Below are 17,043 nucleotides of genomic sequence, written 5' to 3' on the forward strand. Positions count from 1 at the left end.
AATACCTGGTGCAGATTGTCGGCAATACAACTAAATAAGATGCATTTTATATAGAGGTTGCTTTGAATGGAGATAAACCCAAAGCTGCTGGACAATGCTCACCTCCATGCCACCAGTTTAGATGCTTATAACACACTATACTTGATTTCTATAAAGTATTAAATAATATTTTTTTTTTCTAAAAAGGAAAAATGGGGCTAACTTCATGTCCAACCGATGAATTTCTTTGTGGAAATGGGAAGTGTATCCCAAACACCTGGAGGTGCAATTCTGTAGATGAATGTGGAGATAGCTCAGATGAGCAGAATTGTACAAATCCTTCTACAGAGATAAGGACCAGCCTGTGTCCTATAGGAACCTTCCCCTGCAACTTCGCTCACTCCACGCAGTGCATGTCTAATGAATTGAGGTGTAACTCAGTAAAAGACTGCATGACTGGCGCCGATGAAGAGAATTGTCCTGAAGTGACTTGTGGTGGAAAGCTCAGCAACTTCTATGGCTCCTTTGCGTCACCAGACTTTTTCCGGCCAGATCATAGCCGGACGGATCTTCGTTGCATTTGGTACATAGACACCCAAGACAATCGCCATGTCATTCTACAGATTGATTTGCTGTTGGGTTACAGTGATTACGTGAAAATATATGAAGGAATCGGTGAGAGAAGCGATAAACTTTTGCAAACTCTTTCGTTCCGCAACAATCGCCGCACGGTCAGTGCCGAGTCTGCCAATGGCCAGCTGACCTTATCCTACCATGCACGTCCCAAAAGCATGGGCCACGGTTTTAATGCCACTTACCAAGTCAAAGGTTACTGCTTGCCATGGGAGCAGCCCTGTGGAGTTGATGACATTTGTTACTCCGAACGCCAGACTTGTGATGGATGGTGGCATTGCCCCAATGGCAAGGATGAAGAGAACTGTAAACCTTGTCAGAGTAACGAGTATCCTTGCGAGGGAGGAAGTGGCCTGTGTTACTCCTACCTTGACCGCTGTAATAACCAGAAAAACTGCCCAGATGGCTCTGATGAGAAAAACTGCTTCACATGCCAACCGGGGAATTTCCATTGTGGAACCAACCTGTGTATTTTCGAAACATGGCGCTGCGATGGGCAAGAAGATTGTCAGGATGGAAGTGATGAGCAGAACTGCTTGGTGATTGTACCCAGAAAGGTCATCACGGCTGCTCTGATCGGCAGCTTGGTGTGCGGTCTACTCTTGGTCATCGCCTTGGGCTGTGCCTTCAAACTATACTCCCTTAGAAGCCGAGAGTACAGGTGAGACTATTAATTGCTCTACTTTAGTGGGTGGTTCTATTCTGGACAAGGGCAGTAATTGTCTTCTGCTGTCATAAAGGGATATTCTGGTACTTTAACTACTGATGACCTATCGTCGGGGCCTGACACTCGATTTCCCTGTCAATCAGCTAATCCTTCGGCTCTCTGTTAGTCCAGCATACCGGACGTCGTCCTAGCTGCTGAAGAGATGAAGTGTAACTGCTAGCTTGACTCCCATTGAAATCAATAGGAGTGCTGCCTCCTATTACACTTCCGTCCAGCTCTGACCACACTGAGGATCCGCACATGTAATAGGAAGCAGCGCTCTTATTAATTTTAATAGGGAGTGAAGCCGGCTATTAGACTACCTCTTCTGACTACCGACGACGGCCTCCACCCTACTGCACTGACAGCAGGCCGAACAATTACCTGATTGGCGGGGATCCCAAGTGGCATGCCCCATCGATTAACTACTGATATCTTATTCCCAAGATAGGTCATCAGTAGTTGAAGTCCCACAATACCCCTTTAAGGTTTATAATTAGAGTCATGAAGTAGCATTGACATCATATTTGCTACCAATGTGTTTTCATATATAATTCTATATGACCTTCTTAATGCACGTTTCCATAATTCTTTTTTGTAGGGCATTTGAAACACAAATGACCCGCTTAGAGGCAGAGTTTGTGAGACGTGAGGCTCCACCGTCTTATGGGCAGCTCATTGCACAGGGACTTATTCCTCCTGTTGAAGACTTTCCAGCCATCAGTGACTCTCAAGTAAATACATTTCCATGTTTTCTTAAGGGGGTTTTCCAGAAGTAAACTATTGATGACTATTCCTCAGGATAGGTTATCATTAGAGATGAGCGAACGTACTCGGATAGGCACTACTCGTCCGAGTAATGTGCCTTATCCGAGTACCTCCCCGCTCGTGCTGAAAGATTCGGGACGCGCTGCGGAGCGGGGAGCTGCAGGGGAGAGCGGGGAGGAACGGAGGGGAGATCTTTCTCTCCTTCTCTCCCGCCCGCTCTGCCCCGCTCCCCGCCGCAACTCACCTGTCAGCAGCGGAGCGCCCCGAATCTTTCAGCACGAGTAGAGCGGTACTCGGATAAGGCACATTACTCGGACGAGTAGTGCCTATCCGAGTACGTTCGCTCATCTCTAGTTATCATTAGTTGATCGGTGGGAGTCCACTGCTCGGGATCCCTACCAATCAGCTAATTGAAGAGGCCATGGTGCTCAGGAGAGCACTGCAGCCTCTTTTTAGGCCTGTGATATCACGTCCATTGGTCACATGGTCTGAGAGCAGCTCAGTCCAATTCAAGTGAAGTACTAAGTACAGCCACTATACAGTGTACAGCACTATGCCTGGTATGGATTGAAGAGATAGCGTCGCTCACCCAGGCACTGTTGTCATTTTAATCCCATCAGCGGACCTCCAACTATCAACTATTGAGGACCTATCCCAAGGATAAGTTATCAATAGTGTAGTTCTGGAGAGTCCCTTTAAATTGCAGATTTAGTGACTGGCAGATTAAAATACATCATGGTATTATTCTGTTCCCATGATATTTCCAATCTTAACCAAGATGTCAAGTGATCCACTACCAACAGAATAGAGGATAATGTTATGATCAGTCGAGTCTGACTGCTGGGACCTTCACCAATCCCGAGGACCACAGGTTTTGATGGTCCCCACAAGAATGAAGCGAAGGATGCAGATGTGCGCCACTGCTCACTCAATTCAATGACAGTGCCGGAAATTGATGAGCATGTGAGACAGTAGTCTGTTCAGTTATTCAATTAGTTTCATGTTAACTAGTATTCAATTAGTAATACATCTTATTTTTCAGTGTTTATCCCATATTTCTGTTTTCCAGGTGTCCATGCTACAAAATATTCGTACTGCAATGCGTCGACAGATGAGGCGACATTCTTCAAGAAGGGCTTCCTCCAGAAGACGATTGGGGAGACTTTGGAACAGATTATTCCATCGTCCACGTGCAAGGGGCCAAATTCCTCTCCTGACCTCATCCCTCCTTGCACAGGCTCGGTTCGGGGAGACAGACTCCTGCAGAAGTGAGGACCCCTGGCCGAGTCCTCTGACCCCTCTGGAAACATTAAACACAGAAACACAGACTTCTAGTCAAGAGGCAGAAAGTTCTGACATTGACGACGGCTATTTGCCTCCGGAACCCGGAGCTGCAGAGCAGCTTCCATTAAATGTTCTACCACAGACTTGCTCCGACACACACATACAGCTGGAGACGGAATGGTCTTCTACATTGTCAGACTCTGAAAATCCCTGCCACTGTTATTTTAACCCAGCCATAAGGGAAGACTCAGGAGTATCTCCCGGACAGATATCTTCGGCTGAACTCTTGGACACTTTTTATTTAGTGCCTGTATCAAAAAGGACTTCTGCTGGTCTCAGCAGCAAAACACATAGCCATAAACATAACGAGGACCCATTACAATTGCCTTTTAAAAACTCCGGCCCCTTAGACAGCTCAACGAATGTCCAAATTCAGGTGAACGAGCAGCCCCATGGCTGTGTATCTTCTTGCCATGAAGAGCCTTTGGGGGTCCATGACCATTTCCAACACTCAATGGTAGTGCCAACACCGCAGACCTCTCATCCCCTGTCAGATAGCAGCACTAGTGATGACGAATCCTTATTAATTTGCTAACTACATTGCTTCCTATCAGTGGCTTAGGTTTTTGTACTTTTTTGAAAAGATCTTATTTCAGCACGAACCGTATATTTTTCTATCATATATGTCCCAATCTATGTGAGGATCTTCTGTGTCGAGCTAAGGTGGGAGTCTCAAACCTGTTACCAGGGGCGTAGCTAAAGGCTCATGGGCCCGGGTGCAAAAGTTTATCTTGGGGCCCCCCAACTTCTCTAAACCCCTTAACACACAGACGTAACTTGAAGCTCCTGGGCCCCAATGCAAAACCTGTAACAGGGCCCCCAACTATAATGCTTTATTCATAGTACTGGGCTCCCTATATGGAGAAGAAAGGCCTTATGGACCCCCTAAGGCTCCTGGGCCCGGGAGCAACCGCATCCCCTGTATCACCCTATAGTTACGCCGGTACCTGTTACCCTCCACCTGATGCAAAACTTAACCTCCCAGCAGATTCACTAGAAGGCATAGTTTTGGAACAGCCGGAGAGTCACATGTTGGTGAAGACTGAGTTAGGGGTTCCTTCAGAAAGTCAAAAAATAAGGTGGTTCCTTCTGTTTTGCCTTTGACGTGGATGGTATGTAAGTTTTCAGTACCTCATTAGATGAATAATGATGGTTTTAGCACTTTGCTCTGGGATTTCTTTATAAGTTATGTTGTATGGCATTTGGAAGAAAAAAAGAATTCCGATTAAAAAACAAATTACAAATTTACTGATTTGTCCACTGAAATAAATGTGCTTTAATGGGAGGATGTTGTGTAAACAGCGGTTCAGTTGCACCAAAGTCATTTAAACATTAAAGATTTTAGTTGATAACCCTCAAAAGGCTAACGCTCAATTTACATTAATCGATGTGCCGGTGATGATGAGCGCTGATCACTGAGATTGGTGTTCGTCTACCGGCCCTTCACATTCAGAGGAGGACAAACAATCATTCATATTGACACAACACATCAACATGGCTCCCACTGCCCGCCTGCAGCCAGGTGCCATTACCATCCACGTGCTGCACGCCATGCTCTGTCTTTCTCTGTCTCTTTGGTATCTGCCCATAGGGCTTGTGCCTGTTCCCGTCCCCTTTCGTAAAGGGCCAGTGCATGCTTTCCTATTCTCTCCTCCTCCAATCACCCAGCTATATTAGACATCCTCCCATCATGGAGAATGCATAACCAATTGGTCTCTTATAGCCATTGTGACAAAGTACCTATTTGTGTATTTGCCTATTCCTGATGATTCCAATTTCTGTGCTCCCTGACCTCGGCTCTGTATTCTGGACTTTGTTATTGTCCATTTCCTGACCTGACCTTCTACTTGGAACTCGTTATTGCACCTATACCACCAGCCTTGACCAAAGCCAGTGCTTTGGATACACACCTATTCACACCATGACTTACAGTACTTCAGCCCTGTGTAGCGAGAAACTTGGATCGATATCGCACTTGTAAAATTGCAATTTTCACTGCGGATGCAGTTTGTGAAAAAATCTCATTGCATCGCTAACCATGCTATTTTCACGTGCATGAACTACTCTAAACAGCTGCCAGTATGGTCGCTTTGTATGCCTTGCCTCAGCAGCGATGCCAACAGTGGATCTACAGGTAACGGGCGTCAATGTGTAGCTGAAAAGAATTCTGCAACTTCTGCGTCAAATGAATGTGTTGCATCACACACATACTGGACATCCATATTTTAACCTGTTTTTCCATATTTTAACCTGTTTTACTATAAATTTCCAAGTGCACCACATACGTTTAAAGGGCTAAAGAGCAGATAGGGAACCACAAGTGCAAGTCCAAGGACAGATCCAGATTTTCTTAGGAGGCCAGGAACTGGAAGGGCTCCTGCAGGGCAGGGGAAGCGCCGCTCAGGGTTGCCTGACGAATGGTTCTACAAGAGCTGGAGCCACAAGTGGACTATGACTTGCAAGAATCACCCAAAAGTACGTCTTTCCATTGTTCATTTCAATTTAGCTCTCTATGTTTTTGTACTTTTACACAAGGGGTGTGAGCCTAAACATGTTCATACCATGGCCAGTGCCTAAGGCGCCAAGATTTAAATTGGTACTGTAGGTGAGATGTGTATCTGTATACTTTAGAATGGAATCCAGTTTCGCTTTTTTAGTGCTTTTGATTATATTTGTTTGCCCAAAACATTAATGAAAAATATTAATAAGATTTGTCTTTCTATTCCTATTTCATCTCTCTGATACCATCCAGGAGCATGAGGTAGGAGTTATCCTTTATTAAAGATTATATCACTTTCCCATGATGGCAATGATGGGGTGGGGATATAACAAATTTATTTTGTTCAGTAGATGACAGTGTAATGCTGTCATGTCTTTGCAGCCGCTCTCTTCCATTGCTATTGGAGGGGCATCCTCATATGGGGATTCCCATGCCTATCAGGTTCATATTGGAGGGCAGACATACCCCAGTATTTAAAATGCCTCTCCAATTTCGGAACAAAATTCTGTTCCAGGACTGGAGGTAGGTATATTATCTGCAATCTGATTTCCAGATTCTGGGTCCTGTTTTCGACCATTGAAAGTGGTTGATATAGTCTTTAGACTACTTAATCCCCACAGTAAAATGGTAGTGTTAGACTACTAACGCACTATACCTGCTCTCTGATTGGCCAGAGCTGCTTATATAATCAACACTGGCCAATCGGAGAGCAGTGTGCATTAGGTAATTGGAAAATTGCTGCAGCCATGTTGGATGGCCAAAAACAGAGCCCAACACTGGTGGATTGGAGCGGTAACAAGGACTTCTGCTGGTCTCAGCAGCAAAACACATAGCCATAAACATAACGAGGACCCATTACAATTGCCTTTCAAAAACTCCGGCCCCTTAGACAGCTCAACGAATGTCCAAATTCAGGTGAACGAGCAGCCCCATGGCTGTGTATCTTCTTGCCATGAAGAGCCTTTGGGGGTCCATGACCATTTCCAACACTCAATGGTAGTGCCAACACCGCAGACCTCTCATCCCCTGTCAGATAGCAGCACTAGTGATGACGAATCCTTATTAATTTGCTAACTACATTGCTTCCTATCAGTGGCTTAGGTTTTTGTACTTTTTTGAAAAGATCTTATTTCAGCACGAACCGTATATTTTTCTATCATATATGTCCCAATCTATGTGAGGATCTTCTGTGTCGAGCTAAGGTGAGAGTCTCAAACCTGTTACCAGGGGCGTAGCTAAAGGCTCATGGGCCCGGGTGCAAAAGTTTATCTTGGGGCCCCCCAACTTCTCTAAACCCCTTAACACACAGACGTAACTTGAAGCTCCTGGGCCCCAATGCAAAACCTGTAACAGGGCCCCCAACTATAATGCTTTATTCATAGTACTGGGCTCCCTATATGGAGAAGAAAGGCCTTATGGACCCCCTAAGGCTCCTGGGCCCAGGAGCAACTGCATCCCCTATATCACCCTATAGTTACGCCGGTACCTGTTACCCTCCACCTGATGCAAAACTAGACCTCCCAGCAGATTCACTAGGAGGCGTAGTTTTGGAACAGCCGGAGAGTCACATGTTGGTGAAGACTGAGTTAGGGGTTCCTTCAGAAAGTCAAAAAATAAGGTGGTTCCTTCTGTTTTGCCTTTGACGTGGATGGTATGTAAGTTTTCAGTACCTCATTAGATGAATAATGATGGTTTTAGCACTTTGCTCTGGGATTTCTTTATAAGTTATGTTGTATGGCATTTGGAAGAAAAAAAGAATTCCGATTAAAAAACAAATTACAAATTTACTGATTTGTCCACTGAAATAAATGTGCTTTAATGGGAGGATGTTGTGTAAACAGCGGTTCAGTTGCACCAAAGTCATTTAAACATTAAAGATTTTAGTTGATAACCCTCAAAAGGCTAACGGTCAATTTACATTAATCGATGTGCCGGTGATGATGAGCGCTGATCACTGAGATTGGTGTTCGTCTACCGGCCCTTCACATTCAGAGGAGGACAAACAATCATTCATATTGACACAACACATCAACATGGCTCCCACTGCCCGCCTGCAGCCAGGTGCCATTACCATCCACGTGCTGCACGCCATGCTCTGTCTTTCTCTGTCTCTTTGGTATCTGCCCATAGGGCTTGTGCCTGTTCCCGTCCCCTTTCGTAAAGGGCCAGTGCATGCTTTCCTATTCTCTCCTCCTCCAATCACCCAGCTATATTAGACATCCTCCCATCATGGAGAATGCATAACCAATTGGTCTCTTATAGCCATTGTGACAAAGTACCTATTTGTGTATTTGCCTATTCCTGATGATTCCAATTTCTGTGCTCCCTGACCTCGGCTCTGTATTCTGGACTTTGTTATTGTCCATTTCCTGACCTGACCTTCTACTTGGAACTCGTTATTGCACCTATACCACCAGCCTTGACCAAAGCCAGTGCTTTGGATACACACCTATTCACACCATGACTTACAGTACTTCAGCCCTGTGTAGCGAGAAACTTGGACCGATATCGCACTTGTAAAATTGCAATTTTCACTGCGGATGCAATTTGTGAAAAAATCTCATTGCATCGCTAACCATGCTATTTTCACGTGCATGAACTACTCTAAACAGCTGCCAGTATGGTCGCTTTGTATGCCTTGCCTCAGCAGCGATGCCAACAGTGGATCTGCAGGTAACGGGCGTCAATGTGTAGCTGAAAAGAATTCTGCAACTTCTGCGTCAAATGAATGTGTTGCATCATACACATACTGGACATCCAGATTTTAACCTGTTTTTCCATATTTTAACCTGTTTTACTATAAATTTCCAAGTGCACCACATAAGTTTAAAGGGCTGAAGAGCAGATAGGGGAACCACAAGTGCAAGTCCAAGTGCAGATCCAGATTTTCTTAGGAGGCCAGGAACTGGAAGGGCGCCTGCAGGGCACGGGAAGCACTGCTCAGGGTTGCCTGACAAATGGTTCTACAAGAGCTGGAGCCACAAGTGGACTATGACTTGCAAGAATCAGCCAAAAGTACGTATTTCCATTGTTTCAGCTTATTAGGTGTTCATTTCAATTTAGCTCTCTATGTTTTTGTACTTTTACACAAGGTGTGTGAGCCTAAACATGTTCATGCCATGGCCAGTGCCTAAGGCGCCAAGATTTAAATTGCTACTCTAGGTGAGATGTGTATCTGTTTACCTTAGAATGATATCCAGTTTCGCTTTTTTAGTGCTTTTAATTATATTTGCCTGTTTGCCCAAAGCATTAATGAAAAATATTGGTAAGAAGATTTGTCTTTCTATTCCTATTTCATCTCTCTGATACCATCAAGGAACATGAGGTAGGAGTTATCCTTTATTAAAGATTTTTTCACTTTCCCATGATGGCAATGATGGGGTGGGGATATAACAAATTTATTATGTTCAGTAGATGACAGTGTAATGCTGTCATGTCTTTGCAGCCGCTCTCTTCCATTGCTATTAGAGGGGCATCCTAATGTGGGGATCCCATGCCTATCAGGTTCATATAGGAGGGCGGACATACCCCAGTATTTAAAATGCCTCTCCAATTTCGGAACAAAATTCTGTTCCAGGACTGGAGGTAGGTATATTATCCGCAGTTGTTCTCTGATTTCCAGATTCTGGGTCCTGTTTTCGACCGTTGAAAGTGGTAAAATGGTAGTGTTAGACTACTAACGCACTATGCCTGCTCTCTGATTGGCCAGAGCTGCTTATATAATCACATAAACTACCTAATGCACACTGGCCAATCGGAGAGCAGTGTGAATTAGGTAGTTGGAAAATTGCTGCAGCCATGATAGATGGCCTTAAACAGAGCCCAACACTGGTGGATTGGAGGGGGACCAAGAACAACAACTGTAGATAATTTAACCCTCTGCCCTTTTTAAGGCCAGTTTCATATGCGTATGTTATTAGCACATCTATGCACCTGTAATACGAACAAGTCTCCCAGCCCAATCATGGGTCTACTGACCCGAAGTCAGAGCCAGGACGCTTATCTGTATTTTGGGTGCATAAATGGCCATGTGATATGGTTGTGTGAAAGTGTCCTAAGGTTCACAGCTGTAGGTGTAAGGGTGGCTTTACATGGGACAGCTATCGTGCAATTTCATGATCACTGAACAAATTGTTTGGAGCTTTTACATAGGCTGAAATACCATTCATTGACTAGTGAGGGAACGTCAGGTTCTTTGGCAGGTGTGTATTTCAGGTTTCTAGCCTGCTCAGTGATTGCCGAGTCCACTGAACACACATAAATATGCCGCAAGACAAAGCGAAAGGCATGGAAGCGCTGATCTTCACGTGGTGGCAAGATTTGCGACCATTTGGCCCACACATCCCCCTCACACATGCTAGTACATCCTTCTAGAGTAATGAATTACATTGTAGTATGATTGTATAGCATCAAGTTATATGTGCAGATCATGAAATATATATCCATTATTTTGTAGAGACTGAAAGGTGATGTTTTACTAGTATCTACATGTAGGGGCCCAGAGTTAGCGGAGCCCCTCCATAAAGTTGAATGTGTTTCTCTTGTGCAATCGTATTGTCAGTGTCTTCTATGTGTATGCATTTGCTGTGTATTGCACCCTTGCAGCACTGAATGGGTTAATGTCTGGGTTATGTCTGAGAAATGTATCATATATGTCATGACCTTGTGATATATATGGTGAATGCAAGAGGATGGTGTAGGGGGTATGCTCTTTGTGTGGTTGGAGGAGAGTCAGCCTGCACATAGACACTGTCTCATCGATCTGTGTGTGGAAGCATGGAAGAGGCTGAGCGATTACCGCTGCTACCACTAAGTACCGAGCATGGAAGAGGCTGAGCGATTCTCTGTTGTGCGACTCGGGATTACTCTGCCTGGGATGTACCGGTGCTACCACTAAGTACCGAGTGAGGAGAGGGATTGTTGTCTGGCAAGAGTAAGGCACAGGAAGCGTGAATGTGGACCGGTAGGGAGTTGGAGAGTGAAAGAATTGCTGGGAACAAGATCTCACAGATAACTGGCCTGTGAATTGTGCGTGTAACCCCCCGAGAGGTCCTGCCTGTCGCACCACCTTCTAGAAGGGTAGTTTGTGTCAGTACCCTAGTGTTTGTTGGAACTACTCTGACGGTAAAGCAAATAGACACTAACAACTGTTCTCAGTTTATCCATGAAAAGTTGCCCTCTGTGTGGACTCTTTTTTACAGCATCCAGTTTCACCACAGAGGATGGAACGGTGGCGTCACGAGTGACAAGAGAGACTCAAGGTATTTTCCAGTTGCCTTTTCCATGTGACCTCCCTCAGCAGTAACTTGGGGGAGGAGATGGTAGAGCCCTGCGACGAGGCCTTGATCTACCCCGCTATCTCCTTGGCTGTGGGCCCACTGCTCAAACGCTGCCTATGCTGCCCTGATTCGCATACAAGGCACTTTAGATAAATGGAACAACTTTTCTACTGTGTAGATGTCTGCCAGGTTTCTTTAAACAGGACAACTATCGGACACGTAAGTCGTCCCGCGGACTACCGCCCAACTATCTCTTCTCTCTCCTACAAAGGCGCAATAGTCGCCTAAGTGAATGAAGGCCAAGCCTCTGGGGAGCATTCCGTCCCACCCACCTCCAATCACAGTATGCAGGAATCGCTCAAGCATTGAGTGGCGCTTATATACACGGGACAGAGGTTTTTTTGGTTTTAGTTCTGCTTAAAACCAAGTGACTCCAACAGGTCAACAATTTCCCGCTCAGTGCCCTGTCGGCGACCGCATGTACACAGGACAATTATCACCCGAGTTTGCTGTTTCCAGTGAGAATTTAGATAATAACCGCCCCATGTAAAGGTAGATTGAGATAGTGACAATGTATTTCATTCACTGTCTGTCATTATATATAGACTTCATTGTGTAGGTTCCTGTTCTCCTGTATGTTGCTGGATAACCATGGCTGTAATTACTTCCTGATATGAGAGCTTTGATTACATTCAGTTTGTGTAACTTAATTACGCTTAGTATATCTGGATGGGAATTTCAGGGTATAAGAACATTAGAATCCTGTTTATAAGAGCTGTAGTTTGGTTTAAAGGGACACTACACTTAAAATCACTTAGCTACATGTTATTGTGCATGTTAGTGAAATTTCTGGTTCCCTGTTATCATTTCTCACTCTTAAAGGGGATGTCGGATGAAAAAAAGTTAATCCCTAGTTACAGGATAGGGGATAGCTTGCTGATCAGTGGGGATCCTACTACTGGAACCCCCATTGATCCTAAGAATGGAGGCCCAGTGCCTTTGAACTGTGCTAACACCAGGAGTCCCATTGATTATAAATGGAGCTGCAGCGCACACATGTGACCACAACTCTGTTCGTTCTTGGATGCACCAGACCTCCCTTCCCAGGATAAGTGGGAGACCCAGTAGTTACACCCTTACCTGTCAGCAAATTATGTCATATCCCGTGGATGGGGATAACTTGCTTTTGTCAGACAACTGCTTTGAAGTATTCAGTTTATGATTGGTGAGTCCCGGATCTCTGGCATCCTCACTGCTTCAAATTAACATTGCTGGCCCTTCATTCTCCGAATCAGTGAGGGTCCCATAGGTCAGATCCATACGAATCATTAAGTGATGATGGCATATCCTAGTTATATGCCATCACTTTTGCAAGATGGGTATACCAGTTTAAGACTTAAATAGAAGCATTTCAGTTTCAGCAAAAAAGTATTCATTGTACAATGAGAAGTTCTGCTGTTCTGTAATATACTTTTTGTATCAATTCTTGACAGTTTTCAGTTTCTTTGTTGGTGGTTATTGAATAGAAGCTGTTATTGTTTACTTCTCAACTATAAAATTTGACTTGGTCATGTGATATCAGCTTTTACGAGACAGTTTGATCCAGATTTTCAACAGTACAAGTCCCTATTCAATAAAAGCAAGGAAAGACTTTAATTATGATGAGGAATTGATGGAGAAAGTGTAATAGAGCAGTACGTAGTGTCTTATTATACAATGAATTTATTAACTTGCTGTAATAGATATCCCTTTAACAGACCCAAATCATCAATGCCTCCTCCGTTTATAAGGCTTTATCTAAGGCAGCAGAAATGCAGTCCTAAGCGTTCGCTCATGACCTGAAGGTTGCAAGTTCAATCCCCGCAAGGTGCAGGTAGTCGGCTCAAGGTTGACTCAGCCTTCCATCCTTCCAAAGTCGGTAAAATGAGAGTACCCAGCTTGCTGGGGGGTAATAAAAAAATTATCTGAAAGCACTGCGGAATAAGCCGGTGCTATACAAAAAACAAGTCCCCTTCCCCTTTGTGACATGTAAGAATTTATCTGCTAGATCCAGCACAATTTTAAATCATAGTTCCTCCCCCCACCCCCAACTATAGTATCTTCTTACATGCATTTACCCTTTAAGCAATGGCTTAGCCAAAAGTTAGGTTCCTTTGCCATATTTTGCACTGAAGCTATCTGCACCGAAATCTTTATGTCTAAGGCCTTATTCACACAACCGTATGCATAGGTGTATGAATAAAGAATTTCCGCGATCAAATCCTGATCTTTATTCGCGTATTTTCAGCCATTTACACGTGTCGCTGCTGCATATCAGCGAAAAAATACACAGATTTGATGCAAACCATTGATCGCTGTAAGATGCTCGGAATGGCCAAAAATGCTTACATTGGGCCAGCTATGTTCTTTTCCAAGTGTTGTACGGCTCATAACTCTTTTTTTCAATTTCCATGAAGTTTATGAGAGCTGCCTGCGTATCTCGGCAAAAGATAGGGCAAGACCTATCTTTTCACGCTGCATATAAAATCAGCGAGCGAAAATGGTCACGTAATCCATAGTGATACCTCCGCAAATCCACCTCAAAATCCACACATTAGACATGCATATTCTAGTGTGGATAGCTTCACTATGGAATAAGCTGGCGTATGTGATGGCACCCTTACCCACAGACTGCATTAAAGGGATTGTAAACTATTGATCGCCTATCCCTTGCTGATCTGTTATGGATGGCCTGACAACCCCTTTAAGAAAAAGGATCTACTGTTTTGCTTTTTTTCTAGCGCCACTTTCGTCCATGGGCTGTGTGTGGTATTGCAGCTCATTGCCATACACAGATGTGTTTTCTGCAGCTTTAACTTGCATGGGCAGAGCTGCAATACCAGACATGCCCATGCATAACAGTGGCGCTGTAGAAAAAAAAAATATCCATATTTTTTTCCCTAAACTGAGAAACCCCTAATAATATGTAAAAATGTCCGCAATCAATTCATTTATAATTGGCTATTCATTGAGAGTCCTTTTCTTCTCCAAATAGCTCATAAACATGTAAATGAGAGGTTTTGAGAATCCTGCTAAATCGGAGAGCCATCTGTCAAAGCAAGAATATAGCTAGCACTAGCAGTAAATGGAAATGTAATTAGATTTCAGTATCTTAAAGAAAAATTCCAAACTTGGTACCCACTGCATTCAGTGTTACAGTATGGTATCCACACTATAGCAGCGCCTGGCTGTGATCTCCAGGACACCTTTTATCCCATACCAGGAAATGTGTGAATCGTGCATAAAAATGATTTAAAGGGGTTGTCCAGGATAAGAAAAACATGGCTACTTTGTGGCAAAACAGCACCACACATTTGTCCACAGGGTGTGTGTGGTATGGCAGCGAAGCCCAACTCACCTCAATGGAGCTGAGCTGCAATACCACACTCAACCAATAGACAGGTGTGGCGTAGTTTCTGGCACAATCCCATTAAAAACATCTCATGGAAATGCTGCATGATGGGATAGAAAAAATAAATAAAAAATACCCCTTCATCAACCTAAAATATTATGACAAGATTTTTTTAAAGTTTTTTTTTTCTATGTTCTGATTTTATTTAAAGAAGACCTGTCATCGTCTCATGTTAGTTGGGCCGGCTGCATAACCTTGCAGTTGCGGCCCCACTGACTGCTCTGCAGTTTTCATTTTGCATATCCCTCCCCACCTCCCATTACCCCGTACTGGCTCTCCTTAGATATAGCGCCCAGTGCTTGGAATGTGTTAAGTGGCTGGTCCCCAGAGCTTACTGTCATTGGGTGATGATATATTTGATTGAAAGTCATGCCCAGGTCCCGGAGCCGGAGCAAAAGAAATTCATCTCTGAAGTCAACAGGACCATGGCTGCAAAGCTATCCTGACATCAGGACATATTAGGGGCTTTTTAAAGTGACCCTCTGGTTTCAGAACAATATTTTGTCCCATGATGGGAGTTAGGGAGGTGGGTACATTATTTGCGGTCCATTTCGGCTGTTCCTCAGATCTGCTGTCCAAGTCCCATTTCAGCCATCCAAGATGGTTGACGCAATCTTCAGACTACCTAATCCACAGAGTGCATACCAAAGTACTATACCTGCTTTCTGCTTGGTCATATCTGCTCACGTGATAAACACTGGCCAATCAGAGAGCAGCACACAGTGTGCTTTAGGTAGTTGGAAAATTACTGTGGCCATCTTGAATGCCTGAAAACGAGGCTTGGAACCAAAGGGACAAACAACTGCAGGTAAAATACCCCCATTCCCACTCCTGGGACAGAATTCTGTCCCAAAACTGGAGGGTCACTTTAAGAACTTTAAGCAAACGGCAAGTTCTGTGAGAGAAGTAAATGCATGATGCGAGAGTAAAGGATTAGTTATTGCCCTACACAAATTTAGAAGTGACCATGTAATAGATGGACAGGCTGTGGTCTCCTGAGCAGTGGCTCCAACGGTTCTAGATTATGAGGGTGGTGGGGTTCTAGAGAGGAAGATCTAATCTATAAAGTGCACATGCCCTATAAGACCTAATCACAAGGGTTGTCTTGATACAACCCCTTAAAGGCACTCTGTTGACCTTCACTAAGGGATAGTACAACCAATCTCATTATTACATGTCGCTAATATTTTATTTTCCTAATTCATTTTCTAGACTACACCTTCCCCCCTATCATGTAAAAACTCTTTCAATTTTTTTTTTACTGGATATTAAGTTCATGACTGTTTAGGTGTGTCTATGAGCATGTAGACTAATTTTAAGAAAATAAAATATTTTGTCCTACCTCTCACTTTCTCAAGAGTTCCTATTCTGTTTGTATCTGAGGGCAAAGAGACTGGAAACAAAAGATACCCCAAAACTTCATGGACAATGGTTTAGAAAAGGGAACAACCCATTCTCTAATTGAGGACCTAATGAAGATCAGCTGATCACCAAAGGTCCAGCAGCTAAAACTCCAGCAATCATCTACTACTTATGTACAGAATAAAGGTATTACATGCCAAACTTTTAAAATGAAGAGGTGACCATATAATACATTTCTGTGATAAGATGGCAGAAATAGACTCCATCTATAACAGTTGCCTTTCCTGGGTACTAACATTGTTTCCCAGTTGTCAGATACCCCCAGAACTTACAGTAGGATCGAGTTATCTGACAACCAGATAGTCGAGAAAGCAGTAATATGAAGCATGTATCAACATGTAACAAAAATTAAAGACTGGGAACCCAAAAATGGATGAAAGAAACAGAATAGTGATTGTAATCAGATGATGTTGATGGAGCATAGGGGAATTGTGAACAGATAATAACAAACTGATAATAACTGACCCTAACTGTAGATTTCCCTAAGTCTTCGAATCTATCCCTGAGGCTGACCCTAACACCAAACACCACGAACACTGAATATCCCTAAAGATAGTCTTAATGGAAACCCTGTCTAAAACACTGGTCCTGACAAACAATGCCCGTGATTTGCTGCAGATCCTCCACGCAGACGCTGACCACAGATTCCACAATAGGAATCCGGTCATGTGATGCCAGCCTAATGAATAGGAACTGCCCCAACGACAAACTAGTAGAGAGTAGGTGACGAAACAGGAGAATTCCTGCTAATTGTAATAGCTATGTCCAGTGTGTGATCTTCAAACCTCGAAATATACAATGTCTTATCTTCATTTGACCGTTAACAAACCAATCTTGTGCCGAGTTGTGTCCTAATGAAACTGTGAAATTCAAAGAGCTGCACACGGTACGCCGCAGGTGGTTGCAAATTATGCTTTAATTGAGGAAAAAAAGACCAGTTCAATGTATACAAGATGGAAGG

At 43.8% G+C, this 17,043-nt stretch overlaps 1 protein-coding gene across 1 annotated transcript in view; it reads left to right on the forward strand.

The window, feature by feature from the left end:
- LRP3 (LDL receptor related protein 3) overlaps positions 1-4,407 on the forward strand; it is a 41,623-nt gene extending 37,216 nt beyond the window's left edge. The window contains exons 5-7 of the mRNA XM_066583104.1: positions 187-1,273; positions 1,920-2,052; positions 3,156-4,407. Of these exons, the coding sequence (XP_066439201.1) occupies positions 187-1,273; positions 1,920-2,052; positions 3,156-3,965 (2,030 nt within the window). The 3' untranslated portion in view covers positions 3,966-4,407. The remainder of the gene's footprint in view (positions 1-186; positions 1,274-1,919; positions 2,053-3,155) is intronic.
- The last annotated feature ends 12,636 nt before the right edge of the window (positions 4,408-17,043 follow it).

This window comes from Eleutherodactylus coqui, chromosome 11 (genome assembly GCF_035609145.1).
Source record: "Eleutherodactylus coqui strain aEleCoq1 chromosome 11, aEleCoq1.hap1, whole genome shotgun sequence".
Lineage (NCBI taxonomy): Eukaryota > Metazoa > Chordata > Amphibia > Anura > Eleutherodactylidae > Eleutherodactylus > Eleutherodactylus coqui.